Raw genomic sequence first — 21,371 nt, forward strand, 5'->3', positions numbered from 1 at the left:
TCTAAATCAAAATCTAAATTATATAATTATAACAAAATATTAAAGTACAATAATATAACATTCTAAAAAATTCTAAATTACTATTCCTACCATTATTAGTATATTATTTATGTTATTGTTTATATAAAAATACTACTTGGTGTCACCATGTATTCATGTATGATGAAGATACTAATTCACAAACAAATTGTTCAATTAAATATATATCAAATACATATAGAGGTGTGATGCAAAATAAATTTGTTGCAACTAGATTATATATATATATATATATTAGAGTATGTGTTAGAATATTAATAGATGAAAGAGGATATGAGATAGATAATTATAATTATTAGCTATAAGCTTTATTTGTTATATTAATTGTAATTAGCACGTGTAGGAGCACGGGTTGATAGGCTAGTTATTTCTAGTAAGAAATAAAAGTTATAATCAGCTTATTTGGGTATCTTGCAAATGCTTTTCAATATTGCCACTTACTTGTCCGAGTGCAAAAAAACAATCAAGTGCAGTCCATCCTGTGAAACATGTACAAATACAAATTAATCTTCCGGGCCTCATTAGAAATATCCTACCATGATGGAAAAGTGGAACAGCAACCTTGATTTCTAGTACAAGTGTACATCACAAGTTTGCTTTGCGTTTCAAATTTGGTCTGTGGCTAGACTATCATTTGCTCGCCTCCCTGACTTGTCTTTGACTGTGCGAGAGCAGTGAAAAATACACCCGCAAAAATTTGTTGCCTTGTAGTAGTTGTCAAGCTCCACCAAACTCGCTCGGCAGTCTGCCCGTAGTAGCGAAAAATGTCGACGGCGGCCGCGTCTTGCTCTCGGCATGTGGTGGCGGTGCCGTACCCGGGCCGCGGCCACATCAACCCCATGCTCGTCGTGTGCCGCCAGCTCGCCGCCGCCGCCGCCGACCTCGCCGTGACCGTCGTCGTCACGGAGGAGTGGCACGCGCTGCTGGCCGCCGCGGGGGTGCCCGCCACGCTCCCCGGGCGCGTCCGCCTCGCCGCCATCCCCAACGTCATCCCCTCCGAGCGCGGCCGCGGCGCTGACCACGTCGGCTTCATCGAGGCCGCTGCCACCAAGATGGGGGAGCCCGTGGAGCGGCTGCTGGACCGGCTGGCGCTGGAGCGGAGGCCGGACGCCGTCGTGGTCGACACCTACCTGACGTGGGGTGTGGCGGCAGGCGCGGCGCGCGGGATACCGGTGTGCTCGCTGTGGACCATGCCGGCCACGTTCTTCTTGGCTCTGTACCACATGGACCAGTGGCCGCCGGTGGATGGCCCTGAAGTGGAAGAAGGTTATACTTCATCACCTTCCTCTTTTTTGCAGATGTGCTGAATGCTATATTGCAATTTGATCGTGAGGAGTTCGATTGTTCAAACGTAGGGTAAATAAAATCTTTGTGTGTGTGTGTGGGTGGGGGGGGGGGGGGGGGCTGTTTTCTTCTTCTTCCGGCCGATTTAAAGCAATCACTTACAAAAAAAAAATCGCGGTAGTCTGATATATACTCCGAACTGTGTGGTCTGAATTTTCCCATTTCTGAAGAAAACTTTTCCTGTGGCCATTGGCCAAGACAATTACTTAACAAAGATACCTAAAAGGAGAATACCAAATGGCTAAACAACTGTCCTTTTAGTAACACTAATAGTGAAGAACTAAGAGCCATGTTTCATTTTACCATTGTCTATGCTGAAGATTCATGAGTTGTCATGCAATCATGAAGGTTCAGGTATCTGAATGTCTAATGAGCAAAGCTGCTTCCAAGAACTTGGATGCGAAAAGCTTGAATAGTGTGCTGGTGGTTTCAATCTAGAAAAAATTTAAGCGGATCATTTGGTTGAGTAGTGTATTGATGGTTTCGGTCTAGAATAAGTTTAACTGAATCTTTTTCTGAATTTGGTGCGTCTTATTTCATCCAGAACCCTCATAACACTATTAGCAAGCACATCCAAATGCCATTATCCAGGAATAATATGTATACACGCTCAAAAATTCAGGATGTAATCATAATGCTCATCAATCCAGGAAGGTATGCAAGGATTACTAGATTAGACTGTTTCCCACTGCTGTTGTTCGATGAATAAATATCCCTGACATCACTAGCAGATTTTATCCACAGCTGATTACTAGAATCTCTGGAATGCTTGGTCATGAATTTTCAGTTAGCTTGCTTCTGAAACTTTATGCTCATTTTCTGTTTGTATATGTACTAATTCAGTAAAACCCCTGGTTCTTGCATCTGTGCTAATTCTGAACTCGTGTCTTCCGGTTTCCATCTTCTGAACAAGAAAGTTACAGATGCTTATGATCTTCAGAATTCAGAATAACAAAAATCACTTTCTATTAATAAAAAAAATATGAATTGTAGCCCACAAAATTATCTATTGTTGTACCATTAATCAATATCTTTACTCTTTAGTTGATCTGCTGATGGAAGTTCCAACTTCCATGCATTCACCATCTCCAACTAAAAGCACAATGATATTCAGAAATATCACTGTCAATTACAATGCTAATGTGTTTGCAAATGTACTTTTAGTTACTCAACTCAGTAACTATAGATATCTGATCTTCTGTGATCTGCAGGACAAAGCTGCAAGTCCTTGGATCAATATTTGCCATTCCCAACCCTGTCGTCAATAAAATGTTCTGATATCAAGGTATTTCGCTCCTGGGAGCTGCCGATGAAACGAGCTGCGCAAGTGTTCTCCAATGTGCGCAAAGCACAGTGTGTCCTCTTCACCTCCTTCTATGAGCTTGAAGCTGGTTCTATCGATGGAATATCACAAGTGCTTCCATGCCCCATATATACACTTGGTCCTTCAATTCCACATACGCCACCTGAAGGCGAGTCAGACAAGATTCTGCGTGAGAAATACTTGTTGGTGATATGCCCAAGAGCCCATCATCACAATACGGTTTAAAGGCCCAAAAGGATATTGATCCAAGAGGGATTATGGTTACTAATGGGCCTATGAGATAGAAGCTCATTAGTACGCCCTATATATACGAGGGAGGGGCTAGGGGGCGAAACCCTGAGCTGCGCCACCTCCCTAGCCGCCGCCCTTGCCGTGCGTGCGGTGCTAGCACACCGACGCCCGGCGTTTCATCCCCGTACGTGTGGACTCCGTGGAGGCGCTGCTGCGACTGCTGCGCTGATCGGCTGCTGGGATCAAGTACGAGGAGCTCGGTTCGTGGGACGTGATCGACTACTTCCTCTACATCGACGCGCGACTTCTTCCGCTGCGCTGCGCGTCTAGTGGTAACGATCTATGATCTTCTACTCGCAAGCGTCTTGGGTATATGCGGTAGTGGTGCTAGCGTAGCCTACCCGTTTACCTACAGTGGTACCAGAGCCATCTTGCGTAGTTTTTTGTCTGGATCTTTTGCATATAGGTGATATGTTGTTGTAGTAGATTGGATCTATTACTTTTGCACGATTTGATTAGATCAATTGGTCATAAGGGGTTAAAACTGGAGCGAGTTGATTGCGCGGCATGTGACAAAAGATTAGTTTGTGTTCTTTCTCTGTTATGCATACGACATGTCCCTACCGGCTGGAATCACCATCGGGACTAACTGTGTGCATAGTCAGCAGATTGAACCAACAGATCGAGGTCATGTGTAGATGCAGTCTTCTCAAGTGCAAAGTTTGCATGGTCAATGTGATTGACCTAGTGAAAATTGAGGCATTATGAATGGCTCGGATTTGAGGTGATGCGATCACTCTGATGAGATTTTCATAGGGATTCCATAGATGCGATCTGTGTAATCACTCTGTGCAAAGTTTTCATAGGGACCGCCGTTGCTTTCTCGCTGTAGCGGCTTCCCAAGCGCTACTTTGGTAGAACACGTCGTACGCCTAACTTGTTTTTGCAGGCTGTGATGTGAATGGTATGGCCTCAATGTCATGTGATGATGTATGTGATGATTTGTGCGGCCTGCGTGTCGCAAGTTAATACAACCGGGTTGAGGTTGCACCATTATTGTATAACGAACTGCGTGTCGACTTGTGATGTTTGAATCCTCATGTAATTATTTCACTAGCTATTAGATCTAGTAGCTTAGTATCTTTTCATGGAGGCTTCAATCATGATGGCGATGATGATCACCACAAGACAGGACGGATGGCAATGGAGGTCACCTTGGAGCCATGGCGATGGAGCCCATTGTGATGCAAGAGGCCATACTATTCACAATATAATATGATTATATGTATGTGATGTTTATTTTCCTGTCATACTATTCTTTCATGCTTTTACATATGGTGGATGCTTTAATCATGATAGAATAGCTTCCCTCAGAAAAGGTTGAGTTTTTTATGCCTTTTACCAATAGCTGCACCTATAAATTTTGATCGTTGTGTGGTAGGTTTACCAAAGTAGAGTACCCTCAGCTATCACTTTTGTATAGGGTGGATGTCGGACATTCACAAGCATAGTATTGGTTTACTCAGCAAAGCTATCAAAACAGTTTTGGGCTTTAAGGCATAGGGTTGTGGCCGGGGCATTGGATGCCACCCAACAAACAAGAGTCGCATAGAGATGTGATTAGTAATTTGTTACTTACCTGTATCACTACTTTTCTAGCCGTGATGCTAAAGCTCACTAGAATTTTAGTGATTATGGATCTTGAACCACTATATGTTATTAGAGGGAAGATGACTTTGATATAGTAGGTTGTCTTTTGTTAAATCAGTTAATGAAAGTCTTTATATAAACTTAGTGCTGAAATCTTGCTTTACTTTAATGTTGTAGATCATGTCTGCCAGTAATAATTCCGCTTTCAATTTGCGTTCTATTCTTGAGAAAGAAAAGTTGAATGGAACAAACTTTATTGATTGGTACCGCAACCTGAGAATTGTTCTCAGGCAAGAGAAAAAAAAAAGAGTATGTTCTTGAGCAGCCATATCCTAATGATCTCCCTGACAATGCAACTGCTGCTGATCGCAGAGCTTATGAGAAGCACTGCAATGACTCACTTGATGTCAGCTGTCTGATGCTCGCCACCATGTCCCCTGGTCTGCAGAAGCAGTATGAGCATGCGGATGCTCATACCATGATCGAGGGGCTGCGTGGGATGTTTCAGAACCAAGCCAGGACTGAGAGGTTCAATATCTCAAAGTCCTTGTTTGCATGCAAGCTGGCAGAAGGTAGCCCGGTCAGTCCTCATGTGATCAAAATGATTGGTTACATTGAGACTTTGGACAGACTTGGTTCTGAACTTCACCAAGACTTGGCTACTGATGTTATTCTCCAGTCGCTCCCGGCGAGCTATGAGCTTTTTATCATGAACTTTCAGATGAATGGCTTGGATAAAATATTGAGTGAGTTGCATGGGATGCTAAAGACAGCAGAGGAGAGCATTAAGAAGAATCACAATCATGTGATGATGATTCAGAAGGGGAACAAAAAGAGGAAGCGTTGGACGCCTCCTAATCCCAAAGGTAAAGGCAAGGAAAAGAGTTCCGGTGGTGAGTCCTCGGGTTCTAAGCTAAAGCCAGCACCTAAGGCCAAATCTGGCCCTACTTCTGAGGATGAATGCTTCCACTGTCATGAAAAGGGACATTGGTCTAGAAACTGCAAGAAGTACTTGGAAGAAAAGAAGAAGAAGAAGGGAAGTGAGACTTCCACTTCAGGTATAAATGTTATAGAAATAAATATTGCATTATCTTCTAGTGAATCATGGGTATTTGATACTGGATCGATGATTCACACTTGCAAATCGTTGCAGGGTCTAAGTGAGACTAGAAGATTTGCAAGAGGCGAGTTGGACGTTCGTGTCGGCAATGACGCAAAGGTTGCGGTGTTGGCGGTCGGCACCTACCACTTGTCTCTACCCTCCGGATTAGTTTTGGAATTAAATAATTGTTATTGCATTCCTACTTTAAGCAAGAACATTATTTCTTCTTCATGTTTGGAAGAAGTTGGTGATTTTAAGATTGTAATAGAGAACAAACGTTGTTCTATTTTTTGCAATGGTATTTTTTATGCTCATTGTCCATTGGTGAATGGATTATATGTTCTTGATCTTGAGGATAAATCTGTCTGTAACATTAATACTAAGAGGTTTAGACCAAATGATTCGAATCTCACTTTTATTTGGCATTGTCGCTTAGGTCATATAAATGAGAAACGCATTGAACAACTCCATAAAGATGGATTGTTAAGCTCATTTGATTTTGAATCATTTGACACATGTGAGTCTTGTTTGCTTGGAAAGATGACCAAAGCGCCTTTCACTGGTCAGAGTGAGAGGGCGAGTGACTTGTTGGAACTTGTACATACCGATGTATGTGGACCAATGAGCTCAATAGCCAGAGGTGGTTTTCAGTACTTTATTACTTTCACTGATGACTTTAGTAGATATGGCTATATCTACTTAATGAGTCACAAGTCTGAATCGTTTGAAAAGTTCAAAGAATTTCAGAATGAAGTACAAAATCAATTAGGCAAGACAATTAAATTTCTGCGGTCTGATCGTGGAGGAGAATATTTGAGCCTTGAATTTGGTGATCATTTGAAGCAATGTGGAATTATTCCGCAGCTAACTCCGCCCGGAACGCCTCAATGGAATGGGGTATCCGAACGGAGGAACCGAACCTTGTTGGACATGGTTAGGTCCATGATGAGCCAAGCTGATCTTCCATTGTCATTTTGGGGTTATGCTCTTGAAATTGCTGCGTTCACACTGAATAGGGTTCCAAGTAAGTCTGTTGAGAAGACACCATATGAGATATGGACTGGGAAGCGTCCCGGATTATCTTTTCTCAAAGTTTGGGGATGTGAGGCTTATGTCAAACGTTTGATGTCAGATAAGCTCACTCCAAAGTCAGACAAATGCTTTTTTGTGGGGTATCCTAGGGAAACCAAAGGATATTATTTTTACAATAAGGCGGAAGGCAAAGTGTTTGTCGCTCGCAATGGTGTTTTCTTAGAAAAAGAGTTTCTCTCAAAAGGATTTAGTGGGAGCAAGGTGCAACTTGAAGAAATTCAGAAAACACCCGAAACTGTTTCAGCAACCACTGAACATCCACGGGATGTGCAAGATGTTGCACAACCCGTAGTTGAGGCACCAGCCCCACGAAGGTCTATAAGGGTACGTCGCGCTACTGACAAGCTCAACCTCCTTATTACGGAGGAGCGCCACATATTATTGATGGAAAATGATGAGCCCTTGACCTACAAAGAAGCAATGATGGGACCCGACTCCGACAAATGGCTTGAAGCCATGGAATCCGAGTTAAAATCCATGCATGATAATCAAGTTTGGAACTTGGTCGATCAAATTGACAGTGTGAGACCTGTCGACTGTAAGTGGATTTTTAAGAAAAAAATTAGACATGGATGGAAATGTTCACATCTATAAGGCACGATTGGTGGCGAAAGGTTTCCGACAAATTCAAGGTGTTGACTATGAGGAAACCTTTTCGCCCGTCGCAATGCTAAAGTCTGTTCGGATTCTCCTAGCAATTGCCGCATATTATGACTATGAGATATGGCAAATGGATGTCAAAACCGCTTTCCTTAATGGACATCTAAGTGAGGATGTGTATATGACACAGCCTGAAGGTTTTGTCGATCTTAAAAATGCTGGGAAAATATGTAAGCTTCAGAGGTCCATCTATGGATTGAAGCAAGCATCTCGGAGTTGGAATATTCGTTTTGATGAAGTAGTCAAAGGGTTTGGCTTCATCAAGAATGAAGATGAGCCTTGTGTTTACAAAAAGGCTAGTGGGAGCGCACTTGTGTTTATGGTCCTATATGTGGATGACATATTACTGATCGGAAATGATATTCCAATGCTTGAAGCCGTTAAAACCTCATTGAAAAAGAGTTTTTCGATGAAGGATTTAGGAGAGGCGGCTTATATTCTGGGTATTAGGATCTATAGAGATAGATCAAAAAGTCTAATTGGATTAAGCCAAGACACGTACATTGACAAGATATTGAATCGGTTCAATATGCAAGATTCCAAGAAAGGTTTCTTGCCAATGTCACATGGCATTACTCTAAGCAAGAGTCAGTGTGCTACGACACCTGATGAGCAAAAGAGGATGAGTACGATTCCTTATGCTTCAGCCATAGGGTCGATCATGTATGCTATGCTTTGCACGCGCCCAGATGTTTCCTTTGCTCTAAGTGTTACGAGCAGGTATCAGTCAGGTTTCGGTGAAGCTCACTGGACAATTGTAAAGAGTATCCTTAAGTACTTGAGAAGAACTAAGGATATGTTCCTAATATTTGGAGGCGAAGATGAGCTCCTTGTAAAGGGTTACACCGATGCCAGTTTTCAAACAGACAAAGATGACTCCAAATCGCAATCCGGTTTTGTTTTCTGCCTCAATGGTGGGGCAGTGAGCTGGAAGAGTTCCAAGCAAGATACGGTGGCTGATTCGACGACAGAGGCCGAGTATATTGCAGCTTCCGAAGCTGCAAAAGAAGCTGTTTGGATCAGAAAGTTTGTTTCTGACTTGGGTGTTATTCCTATTGCGTCCAGTCCAGTGGACCTCTATTGTGATAATAGTGGTGCCGTTGCACTAGCAAAGGAGCCTAGAACAACTAAGAAGTCCAGACATATACTGCGGAAGTATCACCTCATCCGTAACTTTGTTGAGAAAGGTGATGTGAAGGTTTGCAAGGTGCACACGGATTCAAACGTTGCTGATCCGTTGACGAAGCCTCTCCCACAACCAAAGCATGAGGCGCACATGAGATCTATGGGTATTAGATACTTACATCAGTGATTCTAGTGTGCGTGGGAGATTTTGTGTCATGAGTATGTTTATGTAATAATAAATAATTGTTATTTGTTCCATGGATGATTATTTTTACATTGATTATCAAGTATGTGACTTGTTAGTGAAACTCTTTGTTGACAATGATATGATTCTAAATTATCCCTAGTTTATGTCGTTGTGTGGGACAACAATGACGTTGAGACTAGCACATGCATTAATTGATGATCATGTTTCACGGATCATGGATATGGAGATATCGGATTAATGATGTGGACACATGTTGGTGAACATGGTGTTGGATTGACCCACTCCAAGATAATGTTGGGATTGTTATTTTGTATGTGCCATCAGTTGTTCTTGAGTGTTATACCTACTGGATCCTTAGACCTGAGATCGCCATTGTTTCTCACTGTATGTAGTGGTGCATCTTGGGGCTACTAAACGCTACTCCGTGACTGGGTAGTTATAAAAGTAGCTTACAGGTGTGTCATGAAACATGGAATGAGATGTGAGCGGATCAAGATGGAATTTGCCCCTCCTAGATAACGGGAGAGATATCTCTGGGCCCCTCGAGATAGTTGGATTTGAAAGTGCATGGCCATGCCAAAGTGATTAAAGAGTTAATCATGATGACTAAAGGTTAGTTATGAATAGAATCCATTATTAGATCGAGAGAATGGTCGAGCTATCACAAAGGTGGCACGCATCTCGCTTTAAGCTTGACTGGTATCGTGTGGCAAAGGGATTGGTGTATGAGTATATCTAAGGTTCGGCCGATATGATCTTTATGTGTATTTGTGAGTCACTATGCCCTGCTAGGTGCCGCTATTGACTTGTGATTCGGAAATGATTTCCGATCACGACCACCTACACATGAACCTAACGGGTCACACACTTAAGGGGTTTGGAATGTTGGAAAGCTTGCATGTATGATTGTCTCTAGTACAAGTGGGAGATTGTTGGTGATATGCCCAAGAGCTCATCATCACAATACGGTTTAAAGGCCCAAAAGGATATTGATCCAAGAGGGATTATGGTTACTAATGGAACTATGAGATAGAAGCCCATTAGTACGCCCTATATATACGAGGGAGGGGCTAGGGGGCGAAACCCTGAGCTGCGCCACCTCCCTAGCCGCCGCCCCTCCCTCTCTCTCGGCCGCCGCCCTTGCCGTGCGTGCGGTGCTAGCACACCGACGCCCGGCGTTTCATCCCCGTACGTGTGGACTCCGTGGAGGCGCTGCTGCGACTGCTGCGCTGATCGGCTGCTGGGATCAAGTACGAGGAGCTCGGTTCGTGGGACGTGATCGACTACTTCCTCTACATCGACGCGCGACTTCTTCCGCTGCGCTGCGCGTCTAGTGGTAACGATCTATGATCTTCTACTCGCAAACGTCTTGGGTATATGCGGTAGTGGTGCTAGCGTAGCCTACCCGTTTACCTACAATACTCTGACTGGCTGGATGCCCAACCGAAAAATTCAGTGCTGTACGTCTCTTTCGGCAGCCTCGTTTCAATGCCATCCTCACAGTTGGAAGAGGTTGCCATGGGGCTTCATGACAGCGCAGTCAGGTTCTTCTGGGTGGCCCGGGACAAGGCCACCACCACCACTCTACAGCAGATCGCCGGTGACAAGGGCTTGGTGGTGCCATGGTGTGACCAACTGAAGGTCCTGTCCCACCCCTCGGTCGGCGGCTTCCTGAGCCATTGTGGGTGGAACTCGACCCTGGAGGCCTTATTCGCCGGAGTGCCTGTGCTTGCGTTCCCGGTTGCTTGGGATCAACTGGTGAATGCCCGGCTTCTTGCTGATGAATGGAAGGTCGGGATCAACTTGAGGGAACAGAGAAGGGAGGATGGCACTGTCAGCAGGGCCACAATCTCTTCTGCCGTGACAAAGCTTATGGATTTTGGCGATGATAGTAGGCAAGAAATGAGAAGAAGAGCTGCAGAATTGCGTGACGCTTCACAAAGAGCCATTCAGGAAGGTGGATCATCAAGCCGTTCTTCCAACAGTCTCGTGAGAGATCTCATCGATGGAAGACTGAACGTTGCAGAAACTTCACAGTAGTTGCTCACAGGCAGAAACGTTGCAGTTCTGCACGAGTAGTACGAAGTAGCCAATGAAGTTGTCAGATATGAGGCTCCTCTCATGTTTGGCCCGGGTATATTAGGATGAGTAAAATGCACTGTGGGTCCTTAAACTAGTTGACCTGTTCTGTTTAGGTCCATGAACTCCGAAAGTGCATTTCTGGGTCCCTAAATTTTTTAAGTCGTTCACCGCAGGTCCATACGCATCCATGTGGGTAGCTAGCGCTGATGTGGCACGCTGACTAGGCGCTGACCGTCTACGTGGATCGCCAAGTCGGCTCTGACGTGGATTTTCTTTTTATTGTTCACCCCTCTCTCTCCCCGTCCTCCCCCCTCCATCACGCCTCCGCCTCCGCCTCCGCCTCCCTCTAGCCGGCAGCGCCCCCTGCTCTCTCGGCGCCTCCTCCCTCTCCGGCGAGAAGGGGCCCGGCCCTCCCTCCCTTCGTCTCCTCTCTCTCCCTGCCGGCGAGCCTCCCCAGCCATCCCTTGCTGCCCCGGCCGCGAGCCGTCCCGTCCCCTCCGGCGCGCAGGGCCGGCGGCGGCACGCGCGCCCAGGCCCATGACGGCGACGGCGGCGCCCGCAGGCCCCTCCTCCCTCATCCCTCGCCGCGCAGCCCCCTCCTCCCTCCTCCCGCGCTCGAGACCGGCGAGCCCGAGGCCGCGCTCAAGCTCCGCCGGCCCCCTGCGGCTTTGCGGCGACTCCTTCACCTCCCTCCCGGCGGCACCTCCATCCCAACCCGGCAGCACCACGGCGACCCGCGCGCAACACGGCAGCAAGGTCGAGCTCTCCCCTGCTCCCCTGCCTAGCTCTCCCCTGCGCGGCGGCCAGATCCGCACGCTCCCCCAGCGTCGGGCCTCGCGGCGCAGACGAGGGCGGCGGCGGCGGCGGGCCGGACTGCCACTCCAGCGCCGCCCCTCGAGCCCGCCGTCTGCTGCCTCCTCGCGCGGCGCCCTCCGCTCGTGGTCGGGCCTGTGTGGCGCGGCGTGCGCGTGCGCGGCGGGGCGGCCGCGGCGGCGCGCGCTCGCGCGGCTGGGCGGATTCCGCGGCCATGGCGCCTCCTCGTCCTCCCCCCTCCTTCTTGGGCAGCGGCCATGGCGGGTCCTCCGCGATCCGGCGGCCGGCATGGCGCATGGCGCACGGCGAGGCGGGGCGGCGCGGCCGCGGACCGGCGCGCACCCTCCGCCCCACCGCCGGCGAGGCTCTGTGCTCGCCATTCTCCCTCTCCCCCACCTTCGCAGTGGGCCCCACTCACGGCCGCCGATCGGGAGCTCCGCCGGGCCAGCGCGCGCGAGCTCCACCACGGCCGACGCGAGGACCCGAGGAGGAGCTTGGGAGGGAGGAGGGAGGCGTGGAGGGATAGGGCGAGGAGCGGAGGGGAGGTGGTTCGCCGCCGTGGCCGCTCGCCGGCCGCACAGCGGCCGCCGGTCCGCCCCGCCGCAGCCGCCGCATGGAGGGGACAGGGGATCCGCCGTAGCCGGTCGAGGAGAGGGAGGAGGGGCGAGCGCGGCGTGGCGAGGAGGGAGGAGGGACGGCGGCGCTCACGGGCGGCGTCGCCGCCGTCCAGGTGGGTCGGGGCTTGGGAGAGAAAGAGAGAGAGAAAGAGAGAGAGCGTCTAGTCAGCGCCTAGTCAGCGTGCCACATCAGCGCTAGCTGCCCACATGGATGCGTATGGACCTGCGGTGAACGACTTAAAAAGTTTAGGGACCCAGAAATGCACTTTCGGAGTTTATGGACCTAAACAGAACAGGTCAACTAGTTTAAGGACCCCCAGTGCATTTTACTCTATTAGGATTGAGACGCCACGCTTGGGCGCTTGGCACTCCACCTGGTACGTCCTTTTGCATGTGTTGAATTCTAGATTGAAATTTGACCGTGAGGAGCTCTGTCATTCAAATGTATGTAAAATAAATCTCGTTCTTCAGCATACTGGTACAAGACAATTGCTTGAAAAATCGCTGTAGACTGATATTTCCACTCTGCAATTCATTATCTGAGTTTCCCCTCATTTCTGAAGGAAATGTGTTCTTTCACCATCTGTCCAGCATATAGTCACCAAAATTTCCGGAACGACGGATCGAGGAATGAGGAACGAGAAACAAAGAACAGCGTTTGGGATGGATTTTTACACTGCAGGAACGAAAATATTCACGGTTCCCATCCCCCGAAATCTCGGCTTCATACACTTCCTTGTATTCTGCCAGGGCCCTACTTCAGGTTCCGCCAAATTTGAGGAGATATTCTCACACGACAATATCTCTTTGATATATATAAAAAATCCAGTCTTTGCTGAGTTGTGACACACTGTTTCGGTGTTGATTAGTACAAGGATATCTAAAGCGGAAGCTGCTGATACGGGAAGATCTCCGTCTCCCCGGACTCTTGCGCGCACCCCGCATGTGCGCCGCTGCCAGTGGCTGTGCCTGTGCTCGTCGGATCGGAGGGATTAGGGAAGGGAGCAGTCGTCAGTAGTGAACCCCAGTGGAGCTGTCGCACACCACCGTACGCTTCGCTCACTTGAGCAGCAACAGCAGCCATCGAGCGCCCAGGCGAGGCGAGGAGGCTACGCTACTTAGAGCCACACACCGAGACGCCAGCCACGAGCGGAAGCGCCGAAGCGGATGGCCGCCGCCGCGGGGGACGAGCCGCGCGCCCGCGGCTGCCACATTGTGGCGGTGCCCTTCCCGGGCCGCGGCCACGTCAACGCCATGATGAACCTCAGCCGCCTCCTGGCCGCGCGCGGCGCCGCGATCACCTTCGTCGTCACCGAGGAGTGGCTCGGCATCATCCGCTCGTCCTCCTCCTCCTCCCCGGCCGGCGGCGTCCGCCTGCGCACCATCCCCAACGTCATCCCCTCCGAGCACGGCCGCGCCGCCGACCACTCGGGCTTCCTCGACGCCGTCGCCACCGAGATGGAGGCGCCCTTCGAGCGCCTGCTCGACGGGCTCGAGGGACCGCCGCCCGCCGCGCTCGTGGCGGACGCCTACGTCCCCTGGGTCGTCGGCGTCGGCAACCGGAGGGGCGTCCCCGTCTGGCTGCTCTTCCCCATGGCCGCCACCTTCTTCTACGCCTACTACCACTTCGACCGCCTCCCGGCCTGGCTTACCGGCGACGGCGAGCAAGCGCCGGACTCCGGTGAGACTGTAGGTGAGAGTCCTTGCTGCCATTGCCTGCTGCTGCCAGGGTTTTAGCTTGTCGTGAATCTCCTGATTAATGAATCGTCCACGCATAATAACTCGACCTTTGGACTTCTGCATCTGTATCCTGAATTATGCTTCTAGGAGTGAATTGCTGAATCTGGAGCTAGTATCTGTTTTCTGATTACGAATTTATGTTCTGAAGAAAGCATTTCGTGTTTGTGTGGCTCCCAAAAATTTTCACGTTCTACAGTAACTTCAAACGTATGACCACTAATTAGAAGTACTAGTCTATTAACCCGTGCTTCCATACGGGCTAATTAGAATTAATATAAAGATAAATTCAATAATTATAATTATCTATCTCACGCCTTTTTTATCTATTAAATATTCTAACACATACTATAAAATATATATTTATCATTATCTAATTACAATAGATTTCATTTTGTGTGCACATCCATATGTATTCAATATATGTTTAGTTGAACTATTTGTTTGTGAATTGATATTCTCATCTCTTTCATCATGCATGAATATATGGTGACATATATTGCGGGTAGTATTTTTTATATAAATAATAATATAAATAATATAATAATAATGAAAGAAGAAGTAATAATTTTAGAATTTTATATTGCTGCACTTTAATATATTATTATAATTATATAATTTAGATTCAGATTTATGAGTAATTTAACTTGTAATAATAATGACATAATTGAATAATTTATATGCAAATTTAGAGGGGTATTTATATTATTTTTATAATGGTATAGGTGGATAATTTTCACAAAGATTAGGGGGTTACTTTAGATTTTTTTTTATAATGTCAGAGGTGGGTAATTTAGATACATATTTAGAGAGTTACTTTAGTCTATTTTTATAATGGCAGAGGTGGGTAATTTATTAGAAAAGATAACAGATCCGATGGTTATTATAATTATAGTTGTTGGATAGATGGCTGGATGTTTCTAATTTTTGTGAGAATTTATAAGATTTCTCTATTTTTTCAGAGTGTCCACTTAGAATCCTAGATGGTTATTATAATTACTATTACTAATTGGAGCCTCCAATTAGTAATAGTAAGATTAAATATGGATAACTGGTGAACCCCATTCCATAACCCCCGGGCAAAATCGCGAGACGAATCTAATGAACCTAATTATGCAATGATTAGACAATATCGTGCTACTGTAAACAACCTCTAATGACAAATTAATTAGACCTAATAGATTCATCTCGTGATTTTCCGTCCATCCGTGTAATTAGTTTTATAATTAGTCTATGTCTAGTACTCCTAATTAGTGTTATAAACATCCCAAAAAAAGTTGCCCAAAATTTTTTGGGAAGTAAACGGGCTTTGTGTATTAATACTGCTGCACATATGCTGTTCGCCAGGCTGTTCAGCAGTCTATACAGAAGTATTTCTCACAGCGGATTCAAATGTCATTATTCATTTGCACAACCCGAAGTTACTAAAGTGCTTCTGGAGGGGTGCAAACAATTTAATGGTAACGAGGCATGGATCACATGGAACTCTGCACTTGTCATGGAGTCTGCGATAACCTCACGTGATTTCATTCTTAAAATATGCTCACGTTCTTGAGGAAATGCAATCTTCAGCAATCACCCTAGCTTAAAATTGTTATTTAGTACCCCGAAAATTTAACAAATCTCCAACCCTGCTACTCATACTCAATAATCGCCTTGCACATTCAGCTAACCACTAGGATTTGTTTTTTGGTGGGAAGTTAGGCTGGATGGCCACCATACCCAACCGGTTTTGATGCCCTTCTGGTGCTGCATGGTGAGTCCCTACTTCAGGGGGAAAAAAGTAGTACATCAAGCAGAGTATGAGCATTAATCAAGCTTGCAAAACTGTTACTTCTCACTTTGTCTTGGTAGAATTAACCTGTTTCACATCATGCTAATTCGTATATTTTCGATTCCTCCACCACACCACAGCTTTGGAACTGTATTTTTCGTCATTGTACCTCATACTTCTCATTTCTGGTGATTCTATGTCAAACACTGATAAGGCAGGCTGCAACATTTTCTCATGCATCTATTTTACGACCTGCAGATAAATCTGATCAGATACTTGGGCACCATATCTCCAGTCAAGCTTCAAGTTCGATAAGGTTGTCTGATCTTGAGCCCTTAATTCACAACAAGAGAGCAGTAAAGCATATCCTATCAGCGATCTCAAGCGTTAGAAATGCTCAGTGCCTCCTTTTCACCACCATGTATGAGCTTGAGGCCAGTGTCATCGACTCACTACAGCCAGTACACTCTCGCCCAGTGTACCCAATCGGTCCTTGTGTTCCCTACATGACACTTGAAGACCACCGGACCCTGAGCAATGGGGATACCAGCCAAGTAGACTACTTCACATGGTTGGATTCTCAACCTGTAAACTCAGTGTTATATGTGTCCCTTGGAAGCTTTGTCTCAGTGTCAGCCGCTCAGCTTGACGAGATTGCGTTGGGGCTAGCAGCAAGTGAGGTCAGGTTCTTGTGGATTCTTCGCGAACAATCCCCTCGGGTGCGCGAAGTCATTGGTGATACTGATAAGGGGATGATACTGCCGTGGTGTGAGCAGCTGAAGGTTTTGTGCCATTCATCTGTTGGGGGCTTCTTATCCCATTGCGGGTTGAACTCGACACGTGAAGCCATCTTTGCTGGTGTACCCATACTTGCCTTACCACTATTCTTTGATCAACCGCTTGATGGCCGATTAATTGTGGAAGAGTGGAAGATTGGCCTGAACTTGAGGGATTGTGCTAGCAAGGATGGTCTGATTGGGAGAGAGGATATTGCACGGGCTGCAAAGAGGCTGATGTCTTCTGATGAACCTGAGACAAAGGCAGTGAGGAGATGTGCTCTTGAGTGGAAAGAAGTTTCTCGCAAAGCAGTTGACAAGGGTGGATCTTCATACCGCAATCTGAGTGCATTGATGGAGATGGCATGTTCTTCAGCATAATTGGAATCAGTATGGTATGTGCTGAAACCGATCTCGTCATACTCTAATGGTGTTGTAATCATCAGTGTTTCAAATACGGATGCTACAATCATCCCTCTTTAAAATTCATGCGATTTCTGAAAGGTGAAAGGTGACGCACATAATCACCTTTACTTATGATTTGTTCGACATACAAACCAGTTCTTTTCTCAGAGTTTCATTTGGATTGTACTACTACTATGGCTCTCTGTCATCTTTTAAAGAAACAACAGTACTTACTTTTAGATGTTATATTTTGCCAAATGCTGAAATACTGGTATACAGTGTTTTCTTCTCATTATTGAAATTTAAGGCCTTGTAGGATCTAATGTATGAACGATGTAGGCCTTGTGGTATACTGGTATAGCTTAAGATTTTGGTCCTCTAGACTTCAACAATTTTGTCAAGGACAAAGGTGCCTGCGTGGTCTGCTCTCAACCCAACAAGATGACACTATGTATAATATCTGAAGGCGGTAATGGCACAGGACAAAAATATATGTAAGCGTCTGAACATCAGCATCACGGCATCACCTACACGATATTTCTTCACCGAAGACGCAGCGGCTGACGAGTGGAGGGACGCACCGCTTTGGAGTGGTAGCAAGCAGCAATGGCTTCCCTCGAGATGGCGGGTGGCCTTGGCAGACGCCAGCCTCGCCGTTGACCGTTGGCCGTGTCACATCGTGGCGCTGCCGTACCCAGTAACCCAGACAGTGGCCACATCAACCCCACGCTGAGCCTGTGCCGGCTGCTCGCCGCGCGCAGCAGCAGCATCGCCGTCACCGTCGTGTCGTCCTCACCGAGGAGTGGCTCGGCCCGCTTGGCGCGCCCGAACCGTCTCTGCCACAGCGCGCCCGCCTCGCCAGTCGCCACCATGCCGTGATTCCCTCGGAGCACGTTGACAGCAATGACATACACGTCCTGTGGTGCAACCAGGAAGGTGCTGTGCCATTGTTCAATTGGAGGCCTTTTGCTGGGGTGCCAATGCTCACTATTCCCATAGCGCTGGATCAACGATAGCTGTCTTATCGTTGATGTGTGGAAGATTGGGTTCAGTCTGACAGTCTTAAAGAGAAGATGCGATCTCACGGGCTCATTGGAACAGAGATGGAGATTGTGCTGGCTGTTAAGAATCTGATGAGTGTGAATGCATCAGACACAGACAGCAAGGATGTGAGGAGAAGAGCAAATTTGCTGAAAGGAGCTTCTCGCAGATAATTGAAGAGAGAGAGAGGGGGGGTCTTTGTGGGGTGATATCATCTCTCTCTCTCTCTCTCTCTCTCTCTCTCTCTCTCTCTCTCTTTGAGGGAAACAGAAGGGGGTACTGGAAGTGCAGTTGACAGGTACTGAAATTCCCATGTTCGAAATGTGTACAGGACTTTTGAGTTTTGAGCATCATACATAAGGAGCATCATACATAATAATCATCATCATCAGTTGATCATAATACTTCGTGACTGCTGTTCCTTATGTGCTTTACATTTTTTTTTCCCTGAAGATTTGTGTATCCAAGCAGTCGGTCAAATAAAATCCAGATGGATTTTCCAGACAACATACATGATAAAAGTTTGAGAAATGTTCTAATCTGCAACCCGATCATGCTTGATTCAGATTGAGCAAAACGAATTTCCAATCAGCAAACATTCCAATTCATCATTCATATTTATGAATAACTTGTTACTGATAAATTCTGACAGACTGGAATATACACCAAGGTGTATACACAAGATAGTAGCAGAACATCCCAAATCCTAATTGCCAATACAAGTCAGATAGCATTACTGACTCCTTCCTGAGAACAACCCAGCAAACAAACGACTGTCTCAAGTGTTCAAATTTTCTTCAAACAAGCATAAAACCTAGCGAATGTCAGGACGAATTTATCTTCGTTTATTTGCAGATCTCCTCTGCCGGTGGACGTAGTGCGACCCCCCCATACTTCTCGCTGGAATACTTCTTGTAGACGACCCTCAACTTGCTCTCGGGTGCAGTCAAATGTGCGCTCACGAGCATTTTTGTGCATTCCCTGAAACCATCACAGCAAAAGGTCATTATGTCTAGTCCAACTTACGTTGTTACATGATTTAGGAAGAGATGGCAATTGGCAATGGGGTCTTACATTAGCTCCGACTCTCTGAAGCCTGTGTGATGCTTGAGCGTGTCAGTCCAAAGTGGAGCCCTCTTGAGAGTGAGCCTTGCCGCATAGACAGCAGAGGCAGCAACCATCGAAGGCAGGTGCGTCACCAAGCCGTATTGCATCAGTGATAACTCCGCGAAGAAGAAGACCATGTTCTCCATCTGCATTCAAACATCAGGATTTTAGATCATTCAAACATCAGAATTTTAGATCACAACAAGATCGATATTGCTGCACCTCTGGATGACCAACCCAATGAGAACAATTTGGATCTTTACCTCTTTGTCAGTTTTGATGCCCGAAGACGCCGCCTTGAGAAAGCGAACGAGGAACATGTATGATGTAGGAACAGTTAAGTTCCATTCAAGCCTATTTAGTATTCCCTTCTCCATTGAAAGAATCTGCTCCCTACTGTATGCACTATCTGATATCAGGATGAAATCGTTGACCTATGAAGCACACAAACAATTAGAACAAGAACTTGAAAAAAGAAGCATCAAACAGGGTAGGAGAGAGACATGGAAGCTTTCTGTGTACCTCGGGGGCCCAAATCTCCTCGTATTTGCAGGCGATCAGCATGGCTGAAACGCCCACAAGCTGCAGCTCCCTTCGCAGGACTGGTTGCAGCGAGAGATATTGGTCGACGATGTACATAGTCAAGTAGAGAGTCTCGGGCATCAGTTCAAACTTGTGGTGTACTTCAATTATCCAATCGGCCAAGATAGCCCTCATCTTTGAGTTGATCTCCACCTGAGTTTCAATGTAGTCACATGGCCGGCTCTCATGCTGCAATAAACCAGGAAGAAATTCTTTCAGTGACTGCTGCTAACAGATGACGTAATTTACATAGCAGATATCTCGGTAGTTACCTGTGCAGTCCTGTAGAAGGTGTAGATGTCCTCAATATACTCCACGACAGCGAGCTCATTATTGGCGTCCAACTTGTCGATGTCTTCAATCACTTCTCGAGGCTTGTCAGTGATTCCACAGGCAGCCTGACATTCAGATGTACAAGAATCAGACTAATTCCTCCTGCTTTCTGTGGAACTGGAATTACTAGAGCAAGGAAATCTTTGACAGATCACGCACCTTTGAGCGAGCCGAGAGAACAGAAGTGAGGGTGTTAATGACCTTCTTCCTCGAGCGGACGGAGCTGGCGCTGCTCTCAGACTGCGTGTTGCTCTGGTCGGAGTCGGAGCTGATCTCTATGACATGCTCGGGAGGAGGCGGCCTGGTCCAAACCTTCCTCTCCTGCCTCGGCGCAGGCCTCGCAGGTGGGATCGCCGCATTCTGCTGCAAATAGACGTTCCACAGTCAGAAACAGACGGAATGGAATGCTTCAAGTTCCAAATTACTCTTGCAGGAAGAACCAATAGAGAAGGGTACCTTGATTGCGGCGGCATTCGCCTGCGCGCTCTTCACAAGTTGAGCACCGAAGCTTCTCGTGATGGGGCGGTTGACATGCTCGTGCGGCTTCCTGCAACCAAGAATGAGCTCGTTCTCAGAAGAAGAACGGGCAAGGAAACAGTGAGAAATAAAACAGCGCTTGGTTTCGTTCGTACCCTTCGGTCGCGCGGACGCCGACGAAGTTGCCGATGTCGCCCAGGGGGGCTCGCCGGTTCATGGCGTCAGCTCGGCCGGCCGCGACGGCCTTCTGCTTTCCCAGAGCAGGAACACCACCTGACGATTGCACAGGAGACACGAGATGAGAAATTCTTTCTTCTAGAATCCGGCAGTCGAACAGAGACAAGAACATAGATTAATAGATTAGGGGGACGAGGATAACAAAGATCCAATATTTCTCGTGAATCCGGGTGAAAGAACTTGCTAGAGAGGCTAATCGTTCCGAGATCACCCAAAGTCACCTTCAGCAAGAAACCAGGAAGGGGGCAACCAAGAACTCAGGGGATCCATGGGCAGATGGGCTCACCTCGGTTGTGATGGTGAAGCTGCGGAGCGGCAGCGGCGGCGGCGTTGCGGTCGCGCGTGGCCATCTCTTCCTCGTCCTCGCCCTGTCCGAAGAGCCCGGAGAGCACGGAGGTGAAGAAAGACTGGAGGCGCGCCGCCCGCGTCCCCTCTTCCCCGACGGCGAGCGCAGCCACCGCGGATCCCTCCTCTTCACTCTTTCTCCTCCCTTGCCCCCTCCCTGTTCAATCAATGGAGTCGCGTGGTGGTACAGTTCAGAGTAGGAGGCTATAGGCTCGGGAAGAGGAGGAGCCGATATATCATATATCGAGCGTGCGGGCGCTGTCAGGCCAG

At 47.1% G+C, this 21,371-nt stretch overlaps 3 protein-coding genes across 5 annotated transcripts; 2 read left to right on the plus strand and 1 right to left on the minus strand.

The window, feature by feature from the left end:
* Window positions 1–400: 400 nt before the first annotated feature.
* LOC120672628 (UDP-glycosyltransferase 87A2-like) lies at window positions 401–12,841 on the plus strand. Its single transcript, XM_039953131.1, has 4 exons — window positions 401–1,305; window positions 2,595–2,887; window positions 10,198–10,918; window positions 12,626–12,841. The coding sequence occupies exons 1-3, from the start codon at window positions 804–806 to the stop codon at window positions 10,813–10,815; spliced, it is 1,413 nt and encodes a 470-aa protein (XP_039809065.1). The 5' UTR covers window positions 401–803; the 3' UTR covers window positions 10,816–10,918; window positions 12,626–12,841.
* Window positions 12,629–17,220, plus strand: LOC120672627 (UDP-glycosyltransferase 87A2-like). 2 transcript variants are annotated; one of them, XM_039953129.1, is made up of 3 exons: window positions 12,629–12,664; window positions 12,879–13,980; window positions 16,057–17,220. In XM_039953129.1, exons 2-3 carry the CDS (start codon window positions 13,455–13,457, stop codon window positions 16,953–16,955), a joined length of 1,425 nt encoding a protein of 474 aa, XP_039809063.1. In that variant the 5' UTR covers window positions 12,629–12,664; window positions 12,879–13,454; the 3' UTR covers window positions 16,956–17,220. The 2 variants fall into 2 exon arrangements, with proteins under 2 accessions (XP_039809063.1, XP_039809064.1); XM_039953130.1 differs by having other exon boundaries at window positions 12,646–12,664; window positions 12,851–13,980.
* A 1,381-nt stretch (window positions 17,221–18,601) lies between these two features.
* Window positions 18,602–21,336, minus strand: LOC120672629 (cyclin-B1-1-like). 2 transcript variants are annotated; one of them, XM_039953132.1, is made up of 9 exons: window positions 21,043–21,336; window positions 20,675–20,792; window positions 20,499–20,589; window positions 20,202–20,405; window positions 19,982–20,107; window positions 19,650–19,898; window positions 19,391–19,561; window positions 19,095–19,273; window positions 18,602–19,001 (listed from the first exon to the last, which is right to left on the minus strand). In XM_039953132.1, the coding sequence occupies exons 1-9, from the start codon at window positions 21,104–21,106 to the stop codon at window positions 18,866–18,868; spliced, it is 1,338 nt and encodes a 445-aa protein (XP_039809066.1). In that variant the 5' UTR covers window positions 21,107–21,336; the 3' UTR covers window positions 18,602–18,865. The 2 variants fall into 2 exon arrangements, with proteins under 2 accessions (XP_039809066.1, XP_039809068.1); XM_039953134.1 differs by having other exon boundaries at window positions 18,843–19,001; window positions 20,202–20,402; window positions 21,043–21,307.
* Window positions 21,337–21,371: the final 35 nt, after the last annotated feature.

This window comes from Panicum virgatum, chromosome 5N (assembly GCF_016808335.1).
Source record: "Panicum virgatum strain AP13 chromosome 5N, P.virgatum_v5, whole genome shotgun sequence".
Lineage (NCBI taxonomy): Eukaryota > Viridiplantae > Streptophyta > Magnoliopsida > Poales > Poaceae > Panicum > Panicum virgatum.